Source organism: Pantherophis guttatus, chromosome 3 (assembly GCF_059756535.1).
Source record: "Pantherophis guttatus breed Tessera chromosome 3, ASM5975653v1, whole genome shotgun sequence".
Classification (NCBI taxonomy): Eukaryota; Metazoa; Chordata; class Lepidosauria; order Squamata; family Colubridae; genus Pantherophis; species Pantherophis guttatus.
Window position 1 is genome coordinate 100966851 of NC_142065.1, and position 18137 is coordinate 100984987.

The 18137-nt window shown below is 37.0% G+C and overlaps 1 protein-coding gene across 3 annotated transcripts in view; it reads left to right on the plus strand.

The window, feature by feature from the left end:
- Window positions 1-18137, plus strand: part of NIBAN1 (niban apoptosis regulator 1) — a 55855-nt gene that overhangs the window by 29803 nt on the left and 7915 nt on the right. For all 3 annotated transcript variants that reach the window (XM_034409622.3, XM_087890097.1, XM_087890096.1), the window contains 4 exons: window positions 13241-13356; window positions 13546-13650; window positions 14585-14747; window positions 17645-17832. In XM_034409622.3, the coding sequence (XP_034265513.2) occupies window positions 13241-13356; window positions 13546-13650; window positions 14585-14747; window positions 17645-17832 (572 nt within the window). The remainder of the gene's footprint in view (window positions 1-13240; window positions 13357-13545; window positions 13651-14584; window positions 14748-17644; window positions 17833-18137) is intronic.

Below are 18137 nucleotides of genomic sequence, written 5' to 3' on the forward strand. Positions count from 1 at the left end.
GAATATGTGACTCCTGTTTTTCTCATGCAGAGAAATTAGCCATATCTCTTAAAAAATGCCTGGATTGATTTGTTCCCTGACCATTCAGCTTTTAAGAAAGTTTTTTCCATCTTTTTTCAATCAGGAGGATTTGCAGAATAATACAGTGTGCATTAAGCCATTTGATTAAATTTCTCCCATTTTGCCTGTGTAGGAAAAAAGGGGAGCAAGTTGAAATGGCTAAACTTACACTTCTCCAGGCAAAGGGAAAATGTGTATTTAGCTGTTTCAACTTCTTTCTTTCTGGCTTGAGGAAGCCTCTCTTAGTTTGTGTAGGCAAATGGGGAATAAGTGGTGGCAAATAGCTAAACACTATTCTTTCTGAGCCCTTTTAAAAACCAACTGGGAAACCCAGACTGGAACATAAAACTGAGATGATCTCAGTCACAGTGCATTCTGTCATCAACATATGGCAAAAGGGTAACACACTCAAGTTTCAGCGTTGAGATGATTTCATTTGTATTTTGAAATGTCTATCAAGTATTGACTGATTTTCAAAACATCACAATTCTAGTGGAATTGGTGGAAGGAACTGGTAGTGTAAGGAGTAACCCTCACTCCATGGTCAGTGTCAGGATGTAAATGATTTAAATTTTGGATGTAAATTTTGGCCTCCATGGCAGGCCAAAACATGCTTTAAAAATCTCGAGGCCTGATATTCAGGAGTGGTAACCAGAATATTTTCCTTTACCACTTTTATCTTCCCTCTTCATGAATGAGGCCCTTTCCTTCCAAGCTACAGTTCTGTAAGCAGAACTGTGAAATATACAGTGTATTTGGCACCAAAAGGTTAAGGAAGATTAAGTCCAAGTCTACATATGGTGCTGCAAATCCCACAGGAGGAACACATGATCTGGCATTTTGCAAACCATTGAATCTGTAAGCTTCAGGGAACATGTTTGGTAAAGCAGTCAGCTGAAGTCAATTTCCTGTAAAGCATTCTTAAAGGGAAAGTTTTCCATTTCATGGCTTATAATTCTCTTATTCATTTCTCAAAACCTCGGTAATAAAATCATCTGTGTGGAGTCTAATACCTTTTGTTTTGTCCTGGGAAAGTAATAGAAGGGCTCAGTTTTTCCTGGCACGCTGTGAATCTTCTGTGACTCTAGATCTTCAGTAATGCTTTAGTTTGCTCAAAAGGCAGAACTGATTCCAGGCGTGCAATCCTCTTGGTAGTTTCTGTTTTAAATTGAATTCCAAACCATCAGTTTGGAGGACAATAGGGTATTTGCAAAATGAACAAAGTAGTGTTTTCAATCTTTGAACAGTTTTGGATTTCTTTCCTGAAATGTTTGCCCCTTCTCTTCCTCTTCTTACTTCTTCTTGTCAGAAGGGTGGAACTACCATACTCTAGAAAGTTCTCTTACTTATTAAACATTTGGATACATTGAATTAAAGATTTTCTGGGCTAGATGTTTTTAGGTGCCTTTTGTTTTGCTTTTTATGATATATTTGTTGCACAAAGTGACATTTCAGCATACCTAATCATGTGATCTTGTTTTGAGGAAGGAAGTTCATTGCAATATGTTTTTAACTGAAGATTGGTATGGAATCTAGCAACAAGATGGCAGTGCCTTGACTGATTTCCTTTTCTGGCATCAATTACCTCAGGATGGTTATGTATGAGGTGGACCTTGGGAGACAAGGCAAAAAGATGCAGCCAGGAGAGAAGTCAGTTGAGCCTGCAACAGGAATGTGGGTGGGGCAAGGAATTTAGAAGATACCCTCCCTAGTTTTGTAAAGGAGCTTGGGGTGAGATAGAGAATTGTGTTTCAGATTTACAAGATTCTGCTAATGTAACTTAACAATAAAATAGAATTAGCTCATCTGGTTGCGTTTCCTGTCTGGTGAACCTAGTAAGGCTGATATGCTACCTCAGGAAAATAACACCAATAAAATCTTAAGTCTATTTAAAAGCTAAACAGTTATCTGTAGCAAGTATAGACACATTGCAGCTAACACCCCCAGCCCTCCTGTTATAGCTTGTGTTCCCTTGAGAGGCATTGTAGTTTTATATGCCAGTCTGATAATTCTAAGCAAGTTAAATTTGATATGATTTGATAAGAACAAGTTCAAAATTTGTTAAGACTGTAGGAAATAATTAGGCTGAAGGTCAGCTTTGCTTTTGCTCAAAACATTCCCATTATAGCTCAGTCATGTTGCATATCAATATTGTAGTGTTTCTGAAAGTGAAAGGTGAAAAAGTTCTTCACAATAGCAGAAGATTAGATTTCCTCCCAGACCTACTTCTTATTAATGTGTTGGCTGAAATGTTTGAAATTATAACCAGAATCTAGTAATGGCAAGGATATATGATATTATTTCCCCAGAAAAATGGGAAGTGCATATAGCATGGCATGGATTGGTCATATCTGGAATCAATGGATTTCAGATGGCATAATGTGAAAACGAAGGTTCAATGTGGCATCTATATTTGGCATGTAGGTTTTTGTTCCTAAACAGATTAAGATTGCACATAAGCAAAAAGTAAAGATCTCTAAAGTCAGATCCCCAAATAAGATCTCCCTTTTTGGTTAATTTTGTCCACCTGCATGAATGGAGGAACAAAGTGAGAATAAACAGATCATGTGCAGTAGCATATTCACAATAGATCAGGTTGGGCTATAAATCCTTATATTATATGCAGGAGTGAACATAATGAACAGCTAGATGGGCGGCATATAAATTTAATAATAAAGAAGAATGGCTAATGTCAACTGAAATTTCCAGCACCCATGGCTATCATTCTTCATGCATGCTTCTTATCTGCAAAAAAATACAGATAGTCCTCAATTTACAACAGTTTGTTTAGTGACCATTCAAAGTTACAATGCATGGTATTGAAAAAAGTGATTTATGACCGTTTTTCACACGATGGTTGCAGCATCCCCATGGTCATATGATCAAGATTCAGATTTGGCAACTGATTCATATTTATTATAGTTGCCTAGCAACCTGGGGTCATGTGATTCTTTTTCACGACCTTCTGACCAGAAAAGTCAATAGGGAAGCCAGATTCACTTAACAACGGATGTAATAACTGCAGTGATTCACTTCACCACTGTGGCAAGAAAGGTCATAAAACGGGATGAAAAAACAAATGTTTCACTTAACAACAGAAATTATGGGCTCAGTTGTGGTCATATGTTGAGGACTACCTGTACTAGAGGCATAAAAGTTCATTTATTGCATATGCGGAAGAAGTAGGTTTTTATGTGCTCTGTAAGTATGCATTATTTTAGTGTGGAGTTTCTGTTTACTTGATTAATTCAGTTAACCTTTGGTTCAAGTCATTCTTCCAAATACTACAGTACGTGGTGCTATACATACCTACAGACTTTTTGTGAGCATTGACTGGAGAATTAGTATGGTGCAGTTGAATTAAGATTAGAGAAACCAAAATCCAAGGCCAATTTCAACCCTCAGAGCTCATTGGACTTTAGACAAATACTTTCTCTTAGGCCAGTTGTGTGAGGAAAAACTGAAGGTGCCTTCTATTATCATCTTGAGAGATTGAAGACAGACAGGATAAAAATCTAAAATTAAATAATTTGTTAGATACGTTAACATTAGAATTTCTAGAGCATTTTAAAGATGCTGTACCAATTCTTCAGAGGTAAAAGCTATTCATGGAATTGTATTTCTTCTCTTGAGAAATTTTGCTAAACTTCTCTTTCATTGTGACTAAAATTCTTCAGATGCTTTATCTCAAGAGGAAACAGTGAAATATTCACTTCGGGATTTATTCTTGGATTTATTCTTGGAGAGATTTCTATGATACATTTGGTTGTTATCATCCTTGGGCCCTTGAAATTGTAGAACTAAAAGATTTAATTCCTAAAATGCATTCATATTTATTACTTTGGGCACCAGGTTTTGGAAAATTCCAGGATAGAAATTAGGCAGCACTTATTGCAAATTATTAGAAAGTGTTCATGCAAATATCAAAATCTGAAACATTTGTATTCAATAATGTGTAACTCTGCATATGAAGTATGCAATTTTTCAGTGGCTATAAATACAGCATATGAATACAGGCCTGTATCCTGTTTGGAAGTGACCTCATCTAATTTCTGTTGGTGGTTAGCAGCTTTTCTATCACATGATGTGGCTAAGGAAACTTCTGAGTCTTGGTTCTTTGCATTCTTAAGCAAGTCAGCTCTTCTTAACAATAGATGATACTCATTGAAGCTTCTTTAAAAAAAAAAAATCAAACTCTCCAAAAATCTGCTCTTAATCAGCCTTCCAGGTTAACAAACTGTAGTCAGATGCTGAACCACAAAGCTGCTATTCAAAATTAAATCTCAGAACACTATAGAATTCTCCAACATTAAAAGTAAAAAACGGGGAAATGATTGCAGCCAAGACTTCCTATAATGCAGCTGGATTCTCAACTAAAATAATCTTTTATAAATGTATGTACATAACTGGAGTTTGCATCCTTTGCTGAATACTCCATAGTTTCTCCTACTTTTTTAAAAAACTTCCCTCTACGAGAATAAAACATTGATTTTGTTTAAAAAAAAACACAGTATTCTTGATTCCCAGTTTTCCTAACAGGACTCTTCAGAGTACAAAAATCTTAAAATTTCGAATAATTCTCCCTAATCATCCTGTTCATGTCATAGGAACTATTCAAGGTGCTTTTGGGTTGAAAGATTAGCCAATGACATCACCATTGCCTGAGAGACACCTGTGGGGGCTCCTTTCATGTCCATGCAAGGAGCTGGAGCGAATGATGGGAGTTCACCCCACTATGCAGCAGCACTCAAGTCTCGAATGTGGGCTTGTTAATCTCCAACCCAACCACGTGAGCCACTGTGCTCCCTTTCCAATCTAATTGCACAGGACAAATTAGGATTCTAATTTTATCTTTGGAAAGCCAGATGATGTCTTTAATTTACAAAGTTTAAATACAAGGATACCGTCCTATAGGTTGAACTCCAAGAAGCACAAGAAAAATTCATGGCATCATACATGGAAGCAACAAAGCCTGTGGGCCAGAGCTATGAAATACAATTAATCTTCTTGTTTCCTTTTATAGCTTATGGTTCTAGTTTACATGATTTAAGCACAAAAATGAGTTGACTACCAAAGTTTGATTAAAAAGAAAAGTGGGGGGGGACAGACTGTTTAAGAAGCTAGTATAGCATGAGGACTAAGCTCCAAATTAGAAATTCAAATTTTGCTTGTATTAAGTGCTGTGAAGCAGCTAAATCCGTTTCCACTTTTTTATTTATAGTATGGAAATCATAACAAATATTTTAAGTGTCTGTTGCAAATATCACTGGATAGTCCATGGGAAATGCATTGGACTTTTATAAATAGTATTTAAAAGATAACAAATTGTTTAATATTTGCGGGGCATTGATACTCCTGCAAGCACATTGACTAAGAGAGGAAGGAATGGTTGTTCTGTTGTATAGTTGAGGCACTTCATCTCCTTTTTGCTATGTGAGAGGTGCGTGGATGGATCCCATTCCAGTTGATGCTGTTCCTCCAAAGATGGACTGTGTAACCTGAAATTGCAGTGCATAGGTTTGGTGATTCATCATATCTGTCTCTTTTAACTGAGTTTATTTGTCTTTTGTCACTTCTTCCCTTGATTTCAGAGCAACTATTCAGGGGTGTCAAACTGGTGGCCCATGGGCCGGACGTGTCACACGCAGGCCACACTCACCCCAGCTCCACAAAGGGGAAAATGCTATGAAATGTCACGTGATGGCAACATGATGCCATGGGTTTGACACTTGTCAACTAGAGAGTTAAAGCACAGTTTGTGTTGCCCAGTATGAAAGTGACCTGATACATCTTCATCCTGAATAGGCAACTTATAAATACATGGCTTGTTGGTGCCAATAAGAATCTATGTCCCTGACTATCTTTTTTTCAATGTTCTTTAATCATAAAATTAAATTGGATGCTGTGAAGCAAAGCACCAGCCTCTGGGCTGGAGATAACAAACTGATTTGTTTTCTGGAACTGGCTAGAGTAGCAATTTCATGACTTAATAAGATACAGAAGTCATTTTATCATCACTCCTACCATCTGAAAATGTCCAAATCTGCTCCAACATAAATAATTATCTCTAATTGTTGCTATGACCCTTTAGACTATTCTATTAAAACTAGTGATTAAAACTAACTGATAACTAGTTAACTATCCTATTACTCTAGATTTCCTAAAGCCAAGAATATGGAAATTTGATATACTTTTACTGGACGTCCTGATTCTTATTCAGAGGGAACTAGTAATAAAAAGGGGAGGGCAGACAGAATAAAGAACAGGAGTAATTGCAACATTGGCATCGTTTGCTGAGAAGCAAAGAAGACTAATAGATAGTTGTATGTTTAAATGCCAGCTCATAGCTCTTATTTCTCCAGAATTATGGGAGTAGGTTCATGGACCCAAAAACATTTCCTCTTCTATTTCAGGAAGCTCTGAGTTTTGCAATGATCTTTCTATATACAATGGAGGAAATAATGTTCTCACTACTGCAGGAGTGTAGTAATTGGACACTCCAATCTATTGGATAACCCAGTCCTTTCTTCTCTTGTAGCATTTTGGAAAATGAGAGGCTGAAGAGCAGGAAAAATGGATCTGCACACCCACAGACTGTCATCCAGATTTCCATGTGATAAATAAACAGCAGAGCAGAGCAAGGCTTATTTTTTTTAACTCCGGGCTTATTATTTCACACAGTGGTTCATTTGTGGAAGAGAGACCTAGACAGAAAGCCCAGTGTTTTCTATGTCTATTTGTCTAAGCATCTGGGTTTAGGTTACACAGACATGGATTGAAGTTTTCCTTCTTACTTGCAAGTTGCCCAACAGGTTGCACCACTGCTTCCTCTGTGATGTTTGCATTGTGTTTTGACATTTGTAAAGCTGGAAAGCATTGCATGACTGTTTTGCCATTTAGTTTTAAGGTTAATGCTTTTAGTGTTGGCTGATCAAGTGCTTAAAAATGAAACCCAGCCTCTGAAAGATTAATTAGTTACCAGAAAAGACATAAGAAAGTAAACTTGACTATATCATACTGAGCTAAGATGAAACAAAAACCAAAAGGAAGATCTAATTTTTTGAATGTTCTGTAAATCAGAAGAGAGAAGGTGGAAAAGAAGAGCAGGATTTTGGAGGGGAACTGATATTACAATGGGTGATCTTGTTTGGGTTCCCTGATCAGTCTCTGTTCAAGATAAAATGCGGAGTGTACTGGACTTAACAGGAAAACAGAATAACAGAATTGGAAGGCACCTTGGAGGTCTCCTAGTCCAAACCCCTGCTCAAGCAGGAAACCCAATACCATTTCAGACAAATAGCTATTCTTGAAAACTTCCAGTGTTGGAGCACCCACAACTTCTGAAGACAAGTCATTCCACTGTTTAATTGTTCTAATGGTCAGGGAATTTCTCCTTAGTTCTAGGTTGTTTCTCTCCTTGATTAGTTTCCATCCATTACTTCTTGTCCTGCTTTGGAGAATAGGTTGGCTCCCTTTTCTTTGTGGCAGCCCCTGAGATATTGGAACACTGCTATCATGTCTCCCCTAGTCCTTCTTTTCATTAAACTAGACATATCCACTTCTGCAATCGTTCTTCATAAGTTTTAGCTTCCAGTCCCCTAATCATCTTTGTTGTTCTTCTCTTTCACAAACAAATACTTCCCTTCCTGACCTAGCCAGAGTGATCTTAGGCATAATGAAGGGATTCTCTTGGCTTCTTGTGTTGGAGAGAATTAAATCTATATGCAATGCATTGTCCCATTTGCTATCTGATTTTACTCATTCAGCAGTTTGCATGCTGATATAGTTTTTATACTAAATGGTAGAGCAAAGATTTGGGTATAGATAGGATCCATAATTGGCATGACTTGGATCTGCTGAAATTTAGAAACTTTACTGAAATGCAGGATATTAAGGTGGTCCCTTCCAGTAGATTGACACATCTGAAGGATTTTTTAAAAAATAATTTTTGGTGATTTTGCAGTCACCTCTACAGGTGATTGTTTTGAAATCTTGGTCTCCCACTGAAAAGGACAGTAACAAAGTTGCTCCAAAAAACCTCCCTGATATGTGTGAGTGAGCAATTCAGAAGGTTACTAAGGTAATTACCATGAAAGCTACAGTAATATTGAATTCAAGTTTCTGACTTTTACTTTCATCTTCAAATCTCTTGTCTTTCGTAGCTGGAAAGAAACCAAAGCGGAATGAAACCAAATGAAAAATTTCTTAAGTTTGCATTATATATCTATTATTTCTTGTGTGCTTGGATTCATGCTGAAGATAAGACCACATGATTCTCCTGCTCATTTGTCTATTTACATTGTGAAAATGGTCTCCAAGAAAGATTTTGCAACACAAAAGCGTTCATAACGATCAACATCTTATATATTACAATAATCGCTTCTCACATATCTGTGAGAGAATTAGATTTATTTTGGATACCTGGGATATATTTATGCATGTTTGAATGCAGGAATCCAGGAATTCCAGAGCTTGTGGGCTAGACTGGAAAGTCAAAAATGTCTTGAACAATCCAGGGGGATTACTTCCACAAAGCTGGCAAGAAAAGTTCGTAAATGTAGTTACCAACGTTAAGCTTGATTCAAGGGAATCTTTATCCTTGTTACAGCAGTGGCAGCCTCTAGACAACTTTGGCTGATACTAAAAATATCTTAAGCAGGGTCTGCTTAGTACTTGAAATTTCACCAAAAAATGCTAGGATTGTAGACTAGACTGGAAAGTAGGGCAACAATAATTATAGAAATAGAGGCAAACCCCTTCTGTATTAGTGCAAAGAAAAGATCATGAATACTTCACTTTCATTATAAATAAAGATCCCTCGCTTATCCATATGGATTTTGTACAGAAAAAATACTGTTCTACTACCAAAAACAAATAGAAGACGTTCAGTGTCTCTGAGAGAAATCTCATTAATGTACCGTATCAGTTGATTACCTTGCTTGATGAGACATCCTAGGAAAATCCCCTTGGGAACCTTTAAGCTGTCTAAAAGTTCTTGCTTTTACAATAGAGACTTTCAAATATGCAGCAGAATTATCACTTAATTATAACATGTTAAAAGAGTCACACTAAATCATGAGCAAACTTTAGGGTCATGGTATAGGAGTTTAGGATCATGGTATCTCTCAAGCCATAAATTGAAACAAACTCTGATACCAGGATCCTTTTTTATTCTTCAGTAGCTAATTTTTTCATTAATCTGCAGATAATATGCTTAGTTCTGGTTCAGATGCCACAATCCACAAAATAGTCTCATGTTTACTAGCATTGTACTGTATCAAGCTAATAGTTTGTTCCCAAAAAAAGAAAAAGTATAATTGTCTCATCCCTGTGGAATGATGATGTCATTATGTTGTGCTATATAGCAGGCAAAGCTAATAAATTTTAGTCGTTCCCTGGTTATTAGAATCAGTTAATGAAAACAATAAATAATCATGTTTTGTTATTCCAAAGATTAGTTTTAGGATCTTATTCCAATTTTTAGAAGAGGTAGAGAATAATGTTATGGAAGATTGTTTGGATTAAATTCAGTGGTGACAGAATGAATTCCCAATTGGTAAGGGCTATTCCAAAAATACTATATTGCCAAATGCTTGCTAGTCTATTTTTACAGAAAAACTAAAACAAAAACTCCTTCATTTTAGTGATATTATAATAGGCATTTTGAATACCTTTATTCATTCTGATTACCCAAAGTTACAAGTGAATCTAGTCATTGATGATTCTATTGGCCTTGACAAAATTGATATTTTTGGCCTTTGAGACTATGAGCCTCATAACATTTCAAATCAGTTTCCTTTGGAACCTTTAGGAAGTAAAAAGAATCTTTGGCTCTGCTAGTGTTTAGAATCTGCCATAATACCCAGAGAGTGAACAATGATATTCTCTAACTAAGCTACTTTTCTTTATCCCGGGCCCCCTGCCATTTTAGGATTCAGAAAGGGTGCTACTCCTATCTCTGAAAGCATGTGGATGCGCGACAAGACCCATTACAATGACAGTGACTAAGGCAGAAGGGATGAGCATGTTGTATCTTCTTTGCATTCAGATACCAGCACTCCACAAATGGTCCTTGTTAGGAATGAGCATCACAATTCAATTTGAAAATATGTTAGTCCTACCACTGCAATGATTAAATCTTCTGGGTCTTCATCTGACTTCTTTTCTGCTTTTGGTGGAAGCTTCCAGCCATCCCCGCCCCTCCCGAACCTAATACAGGTAGTCCTTGAATTACAACAGTTCACTTAGTAAACTTACGTGACCTATGACCATTTTCTGTAGTTTCAACCTTTGCAGCATCTGCATGATCACATGATCTAAATTCGGATGCTTGGCAACTGACTTGTATTTATGACAGTTGCAGTGTCCTGGGTCATATGAACACCTACCTTTTGCGACCTTCTGACAAGCATAGTCAATGGGGAAGCCAGATTCATTTAACAACTAAGTTACTAACATCAACTGCAATGATTCATTTAACAACTGTGGGAAGAAAAGTCATAACATGGGATAAAACTCACAACACTCTTACTTAACAACAGAAATTTTGGGGTCAATTGTGGTTATAAGACAAGGACATCTATATGTATATATGTACATATGTGTGTATGTGTGTGTATCAATTCCATTCCATTCTCCTCTTCAGCATCAAACACCAAGTGTTTGCTATATGTTTGTGGAAATGCAGAGCCCAGAAATAAGACTTAAATCTCATATTTGCTTAACAGTTCTACTGGCAATATAGTGGGAGCCATGTGGGACATCCCTGTTCTTTCCCATAGCTAATTGGAGATGGAAACTGCATCATTGCAAAAAAGACATCTCAACTCAGGAAGAAAAGAAATGTGACAAAGAAATTTGGGATTATTTATGCTATATGTACATTAATCTAAGAATTTCTAAAGCCGGCTGTCAAACTTCTGTATTTTACCCTTTTCAGAAATCCATGTGATACTTTTTCATGAGTGTGTCTGCCTCGCAGGATTTAACAATGGATATGATAGTCTTCTCCTACTTTCTTTTTATAGTATTCATGGCACACTACCTCTGATAGAAGAGGCAATGAATAACCAATATCAGAATTAGTAGCTACTGTAGCCTCATTCTTCACAAATGTGTCTAGACCCTTTTAAAAATTATCCAAATTTCTATTATCAGAACCGTCGCTATCAAATTCTACAGTTCAACTGTGCACTTTAGGAAAAAGTGGTTCCTTCTGCTAGTAAGCAAAGTAGTTCTTTCTGCATAAGTTTCAAGGCATGAACTGAAGTCCTAGCACTGTCAGAGAATAATCAATGTTCTTTAGTCACATTTTCTTTCTCTTTCATGTTTTTATATGCTTTTATCAGATCTTCCCTTATCTTCCTTCGTGCTAAGTGAAATAATCTTTCTCTGTAGGGAGCTGAAACTCCTTAATCATTTTGATTGCCCTTTCATGTAAACGTGCAGATATATTTTACAGAATATGTTTAAGCGCAGCTACACAACACTCTGAAATGTGTTCTTATCATAGATTTGTGCAGTATTAACAATTATATTTTCACTCCTTTTCTTAAGGCTTCCAAGCATGAAATAATTGAGTTGTCCACTTTGACCCTAAGATCTTTTTCTAGAGGCTGATCTGTACTTCCTGCTTCCCTCAGCATGAGCTTGAGCTTCATTACTATTTGGAGAGCAAAGGGATGGATGATGTCATCTTTTACATGTCCCTATTCTTCCGGGATGGTGATAGTCACCTGAATTTTCTGGTTTTGCAACAAAAGGATCCTCCTCTACAATTCAAGTGGGACAATCCAGTCCACCTGCTCAACCTCATTCCATCCTCAACAAAGGCCTCCTTTCAAATTGGCTAATGTGTACTCTGGCAGGCATGCTTTCCAGAACCCATTCTCTGCATTTGGTGGCCATTTTGCTGGACTACTTGCTCCGAAAGGCAGAATCCCCCTCCCCTTTCTTTTTATAGGTTTAATAGCAGATCAGTGAAATCACGTTTATTATTTTTTTAAAGAGGTCAGCAGAGAAAGGATGGTTTCTTTTAAAAAAAGACACTGGATGAAATTGACCAGAGTTCTCTCAAGTTTCACGTTCTAGTTTCAGAAAGAATTAGAACCTTCCTGGTTGAAGCACAAACTGTACAGTAGCAAGCCTTCACGAGAATATCACCAAAATAGAGGAAGGAGTTGAAATTCAGAAAGGGTTTGTTCCATCGACTTCATTTGCAACCAGTTTATGTGTAGGATTCAAACAATGTGGAAAAGCTCCTAGTCACTCACTGCCATAACTAGATCTTATAAATAAATGAAATTTTGGATTTCTGTGCCAACTTGTATCAACTTACACTTGCTTACATTGAAATGTACATGCTGTCTAGAATGCATTCTTCTTCTTATATTATTAGAATTATTCCATTACTTTGGTGAGGAGTTTTTGGAGGTTAACAGCTATATAGTGGTCAAATTAAAGATATCTATGTTGATTTCTGGTCCAGGTAGTCAGAAAGTTTTTTTTTATCTGTGTGGTTGTACAATTAAAATAATAAATTTCAAATCTAATGAAAGTCAATTAAATGATATATTAATATCAGGATCCTTTTGATCTGGCATGCTGTGAGGCTTTTGCTCCTAAAGCTTTCCTAGAACAAAAAAACGTCTTAGAGAAGATGTTAGAGGAATGCTCTCACACACAAATGACAAGTTAAACATGGGTGCAAGATGCCAAGGCTGAGCTGGTACATTACTTGTCTGGTTGGTTTCATAATAGACTTTGCCTATCAAAATTATTTCTCATCTAGCAACTGAAAAAACAAGTAACTGCAAAAAACTCCACTCCAGATAGCAACCCTGGTGGCGCAGTGGTTAGAATGCAGTATTGCAGGCTGACTCTGCCCACAGTTTGGAGTTTGAACATGACCGGCTCAAGGTTGATTCAGCCTTCCATTCTTCCGAGGTCGGTAAAATGAGGACCCAGATTGCTGGGGGGCAATATGCTGACTCTGTAAACAGCTTAAACAGGACTGTAAAACACTGTAAAGTGGTATATAAATCTAAGTGCTTTTGCTACGGCTATCCAGAATGATTAGCTAAAGAAGCATTCAAGGTTTTTATTTTCATTAAAACACTATGAAAAAGAAAACCAACATCACATTTATTTATCCAAATTGGTTGTTTCTTGTGTCTTTCAGATCCTTTCAAACAGCCTTCCTTTGAAAGTCAAGCATTTTTAGAAGCTGTCCAGTTTTTCCGTCAGGAGAAAGGCCATTATGGACTGTCGGAAATGATTATAGGAAATGAAAATCAGGTAATTACACATCAGGAAGTGTGGGAATAGAAAACTTTTATGAAAAGTCTTCCATTCTTTTTGACAGAAATCCATTCTTTATGGAAATATTTTTATGAAAAGGATGTTCATCTCAACCATTCTCAGGTCAAACCAATTTCTGTGCTTTTGAGGCTAAAGAAAAGATTATTAAATTTTATCTCTTTCCAGATTCTTAGCAACCTTGTGATGGAGGAGCTTCTATCTAGCCTTCAGAGCATGGTGCTCCCTAAAATGAAAGGAAAAAGAAATGACAGAAAGCGGGCATGGTTTGGTGTAAGTACTATATTATATTTCCTGATCAGGAAGTTCTTTAAAAAAAAAAAAAAACTCCATAAGTTGATAACAACCACTTCTTTTCAATGTGGATGTGTATATGAAGTTAATAGGTCTTGAGCTGAAAAAAAAGGAGACTGTTTTCAAATTTTTGAAAAGTAGAATATTTCAAAGATTGATGTTACCTTCTTTTTTTTAAAAATAGTATGTTTCAATTTAAGCAGTTTATTTATAAATATAATTAGCTGAAAACATTAAAACCATCACTCCTCTAAGATGTTCCTTGCTAGCAAATGGCAAAACTCAGACTTCTTTTCACTAAATATTTCCAAACCATTTGTTCTTTCTTTAATCTGGAACCTAGTATCTATCAAGAGGTGTTGCAGCTGGAAATAGCCACTGAGAGACAAAGATTATAGGTAGTCCTCAATTTACAACAGTTCATTTAGTCACCATTCGAAGTTGTAACAGCACTGAAAAAGTGACTTATGAGTGTTAAGACTTACGATCGTTGCAGCATCCCCATGGTCACATGATCAAAATTCAGATGCTAGGCAGAGCCCCGGGGTCATGTGATCACCTTTTGCAATCTTCTGTCAAGCAAAGTCAATGGGGAAGCCAGATTCACTGAACAACCATGTTACTAACTGAATCACTGCCATGATTCAATTAACAACTGTGGGAAAAAAAAGGTTGTAAAATGGGGCAAAATTCACTTAACAAATGTCTCGCTTAGCAACAGAAATGGGCTCAATTATGGTCAAAAGTTGAAGACTACCTGTATTAACAAAATATGTGACTCTCTACTTTACATATTTATATATATAATACATTAATTACAAGACATTCATTAACTTCATTGTTAATTCATGAAGCTGGTTTGGAGCTGGTTTGTATAGCTGGTAAATAATTTCATTCATTCTTTTTGTTATAGATTCTAGAAGAAACATACTATTTGGTACTTGATCAGGTATCAGAAGGTTTACGTGCTCTGAAAGAAGAATGCAAAGAGGTCACTCTAGGACTAGAGGGAACTATTCGTTCAAATATAGACCAGATTGTGAATTCGAAAGACTTTCTGGCTGCGAAAATAAATGGTAAATTGAATGTCACACAATCAGCATTTTGTATTTTTCCTTTTTACATCTATTAATCACAGTATCAGTTGACAATACTAATTTGCATATGGCTAAGAGAAAATTAATTCAGACTTTTTTATTTTTGCCCCTTTTGAGGATATCTACATTTATATGGCATGGGCCTAAGCTTATTTCATAATATGTTCACATTGCATGTTTCTTTTGAGATGGAAAGAATTGGAAATCCCTGTTTAAGTGGACGCAACAAATGCATGATTAATATTGTAGATCCGTGATGGCAAACCTATGGTATGTGTGCCACAGGTGGCATAATGGTGGGCATGCTAGCTCAGCGCCAGGTGATTTTCGGGCCTTCCGGTCCTACCGGAAGTTGGCAAACGGGCCATTTCTGGCCTCCGGAGGGCCTCCAGGGGGGTGGGGAAGGCCGTTTTTGCCCTCCCCAAGCTCCTAAGAAGGCTCTGGAAAGGAAAGGCATATGCCATCACGTGCCTGGAGCAGGGGGAGAGCAGGGGGTTGCTCGCACATGTGTGGGGGCGGGGCGCATAGAATTATGGGTGTGGGCACATGTTGCGTGACCCCCCCTTCCTCCCCCCTGCGCTCCTGGCACGCGATGGCAAAAAGGTTAGCCATCACTGTTGTAGATGATCTAATTCTATTTTGTTAAAAAGCAAAAAACAAAACAAAACTATAAACAGTATAGTACAAATGAAGATGATCAATAGCACTTCCAGTTTTGGCCTGCAGTTCTGTGCACATTTATCAAGACTAGCCTCATTGAACAATTAGGGCTTTTTTTCTTAAAAAAGTATAAATCGGGTTGCATGAAAATCAATGGTTTTTTTAAAAAAATAAAAAATCAGATGTTTTTTATTTAAATTGAATTTTTTTATTTTTATCAAATTTATTTTAATAAAATGCTTTTTGAGTAAAAATATCTAAAGATAGTTTTCTATTTAAGATACATAATAATTTAGTTTATTCAGCATGAAATGGAGCTTAGTTATGTAGCATGAGGCTATATATTCAGGGACTGAATTGGGACTGTTGGTGAGTCAACAGCAGGTCAGAGGAGGAGCTGCTGCGGGACAGAGATGACAGTTGCTCTTTAAAAATATGATTTAAATCAAGTTGATTTAAATTATGATTTAAGTCGTGATTTAAATCGAGTTGATTTAAATCAAATCTACCCTGGTTGCATGTCTTGTCAGAATATTGGAAAATTTCATAGTAGCAGAATCTGCAAATCAATTCCATTACTGAGCAAACTTTATTAGTTTGAATTACAAATAATTAATTATCATATTGTAATATCATTAAAAAGGTTTTAGTTACCTGCTATGGAGTATCTCTACGATGACTGAAACCCAACATTTGTAGCTGTTTTAATGATACCAGTATTTCTTGACAATATGGTCAAGAAATATACCGCAGACTAACACTTTGTGGAGCAGTCATGAAGGCCTTGGAAAAATGTCAAATACTGGGATGTCAAACACTATACCAGTGTTTTCAACCTTGGTAGCTTTCATTTGGGTGGATTCCAACCCCCAGGCTACTTGGGGAATTCTATGAGTTGGAGTCCACACATCTGTGAGCTGCCAAGGTTGAGAAAAATTGGTCTATACTGTGAAGATCAGAATCTGTGATACTCCCTGTGATACTCTATGGCAGCGCCTCCAACCTTTTGGGCATCAGGGACTGATTCCATGGAGAGAGGTTTTTCTGCGGACTGGAGGGACATGGTTTTGTGTGCTGCCTGCATCCCATGAATGGGGCTTCTCTTGTTTGCGCGGCCTGATTGCTGGCATGCCGCAGACCGGTGCCAGTCCACGGACCGGGGGTTGGGGACCTGTCCTCTATAGAAATGAAAGTCGGACTTTAAAGAAGAAGGATAGAAGAGTATACATGCTTTTGAACTTTTGTATTGGAAAAGACTTCTGAGAATAGTGTGGACAACCAAGAAAACAAATCAAAGGACCTCTGAACAAATCGACTCAAAGTTGTCATTTGAGTACAAATAACCAGACTTTAATTATTATATTTCGGACACATTATGCAAAGATCCAGGTTCTGGAAAAGTCTCTAATCCTGGGAAAGGTAGAAGGAAAGAGAAGAATATTAGCTATGTGGATGGACACAGTGGCAAAGAGCACACTGTTGGAAACCTGAAAGAGCAGGTTATGGGTAGATCACCACGGAGAAAAACTCCCTGTGTGGTCACTGGGAGTTGAAAACATTCACACACAATCAATCAATCAATTAATCAAAAAATAATTATTTCTAATTCAAGTAAAAAAAGCTTGCACAATGATAGAACTGGTTAGATTCTGATACTATCAGTTTTTCCAATACTGCATTCTAATATGACATGCAAACTGGGCTCATCTGGCGCAATTTATTCTGTATCAGGAGTCTGTTGAAATGACCAGCTGCTTTCAGCTTTATAAAGAAAATATATTTTCTTAATTCTGAAATGTAATTGCATAGTAGGGAGGCATCATTGCATTAAACATATTTAACCTGGTAGTTTTATACTGTACTTGTATTCTCTAACAGTGAAATAGTCCCATTGTTATGTTTTTCATTTAAGTGGTATGCTAGTATGTAAAATGCATCAACTCATAAATTTTGCATTTCTACAATATGATGTCTACAAGCATACATAAGTAGTCCCAGTCCTGCAATCCAACTGGTGATAGGTGTTTAACAGAGATGCTAAAAGTTTGAAGACTAGTTCTAAATCTACTTTTTCAGTGCTGTTGTAAATCCAAATGTTTGCTGAATGCACAGACAGTAAGGGTGGACTACGTGTAATAAATTATATAAGATGGCATTTTTTGTTTAAAGTCTTCTTCCTTCTTAGAGTTCATCTCAGGTTTATCTTAAATCTTCAGGGAGCATAACTGAACCTATCCAGATCTGTTGCAGTGAAAGTATTCAGCCCTTTTTAGCTTCTGTACTAGAGGAACTCATGGGGCCAGTGAGCTCTGGATTCACCGAAGTCTGTCTGCTGTTTGAAAAGGAAGTCAATGCAATCAGCCAAACCTTTCAAGCAACAAATGATGTTGCAACACTAAATGAGGTAAGGAAGCCAGGATGCTAAATTGTTTGCCTTCTGCATGGATGGGAGTCACTTGGGGTCATCAGCCTTCAGTTTATCCTCTGAGGCATAATAGTTTTATCTTGGTCAGTTGTTTCCAAGTCTGAGTGAGAGCCCATACTCTTGCCTTTGGCAAATAACTACCTTATTTTTCAGAGTATAAGATGCACCGGAGTATAAGACTCACCTACCTTTTTTGGTTGTTGTTGTTTTTTTAAGTTTTTTTTTTAATTTTTTAGACAAGCACACATACAAACATACAATGTATTTTCTCTGAACAGCGTATT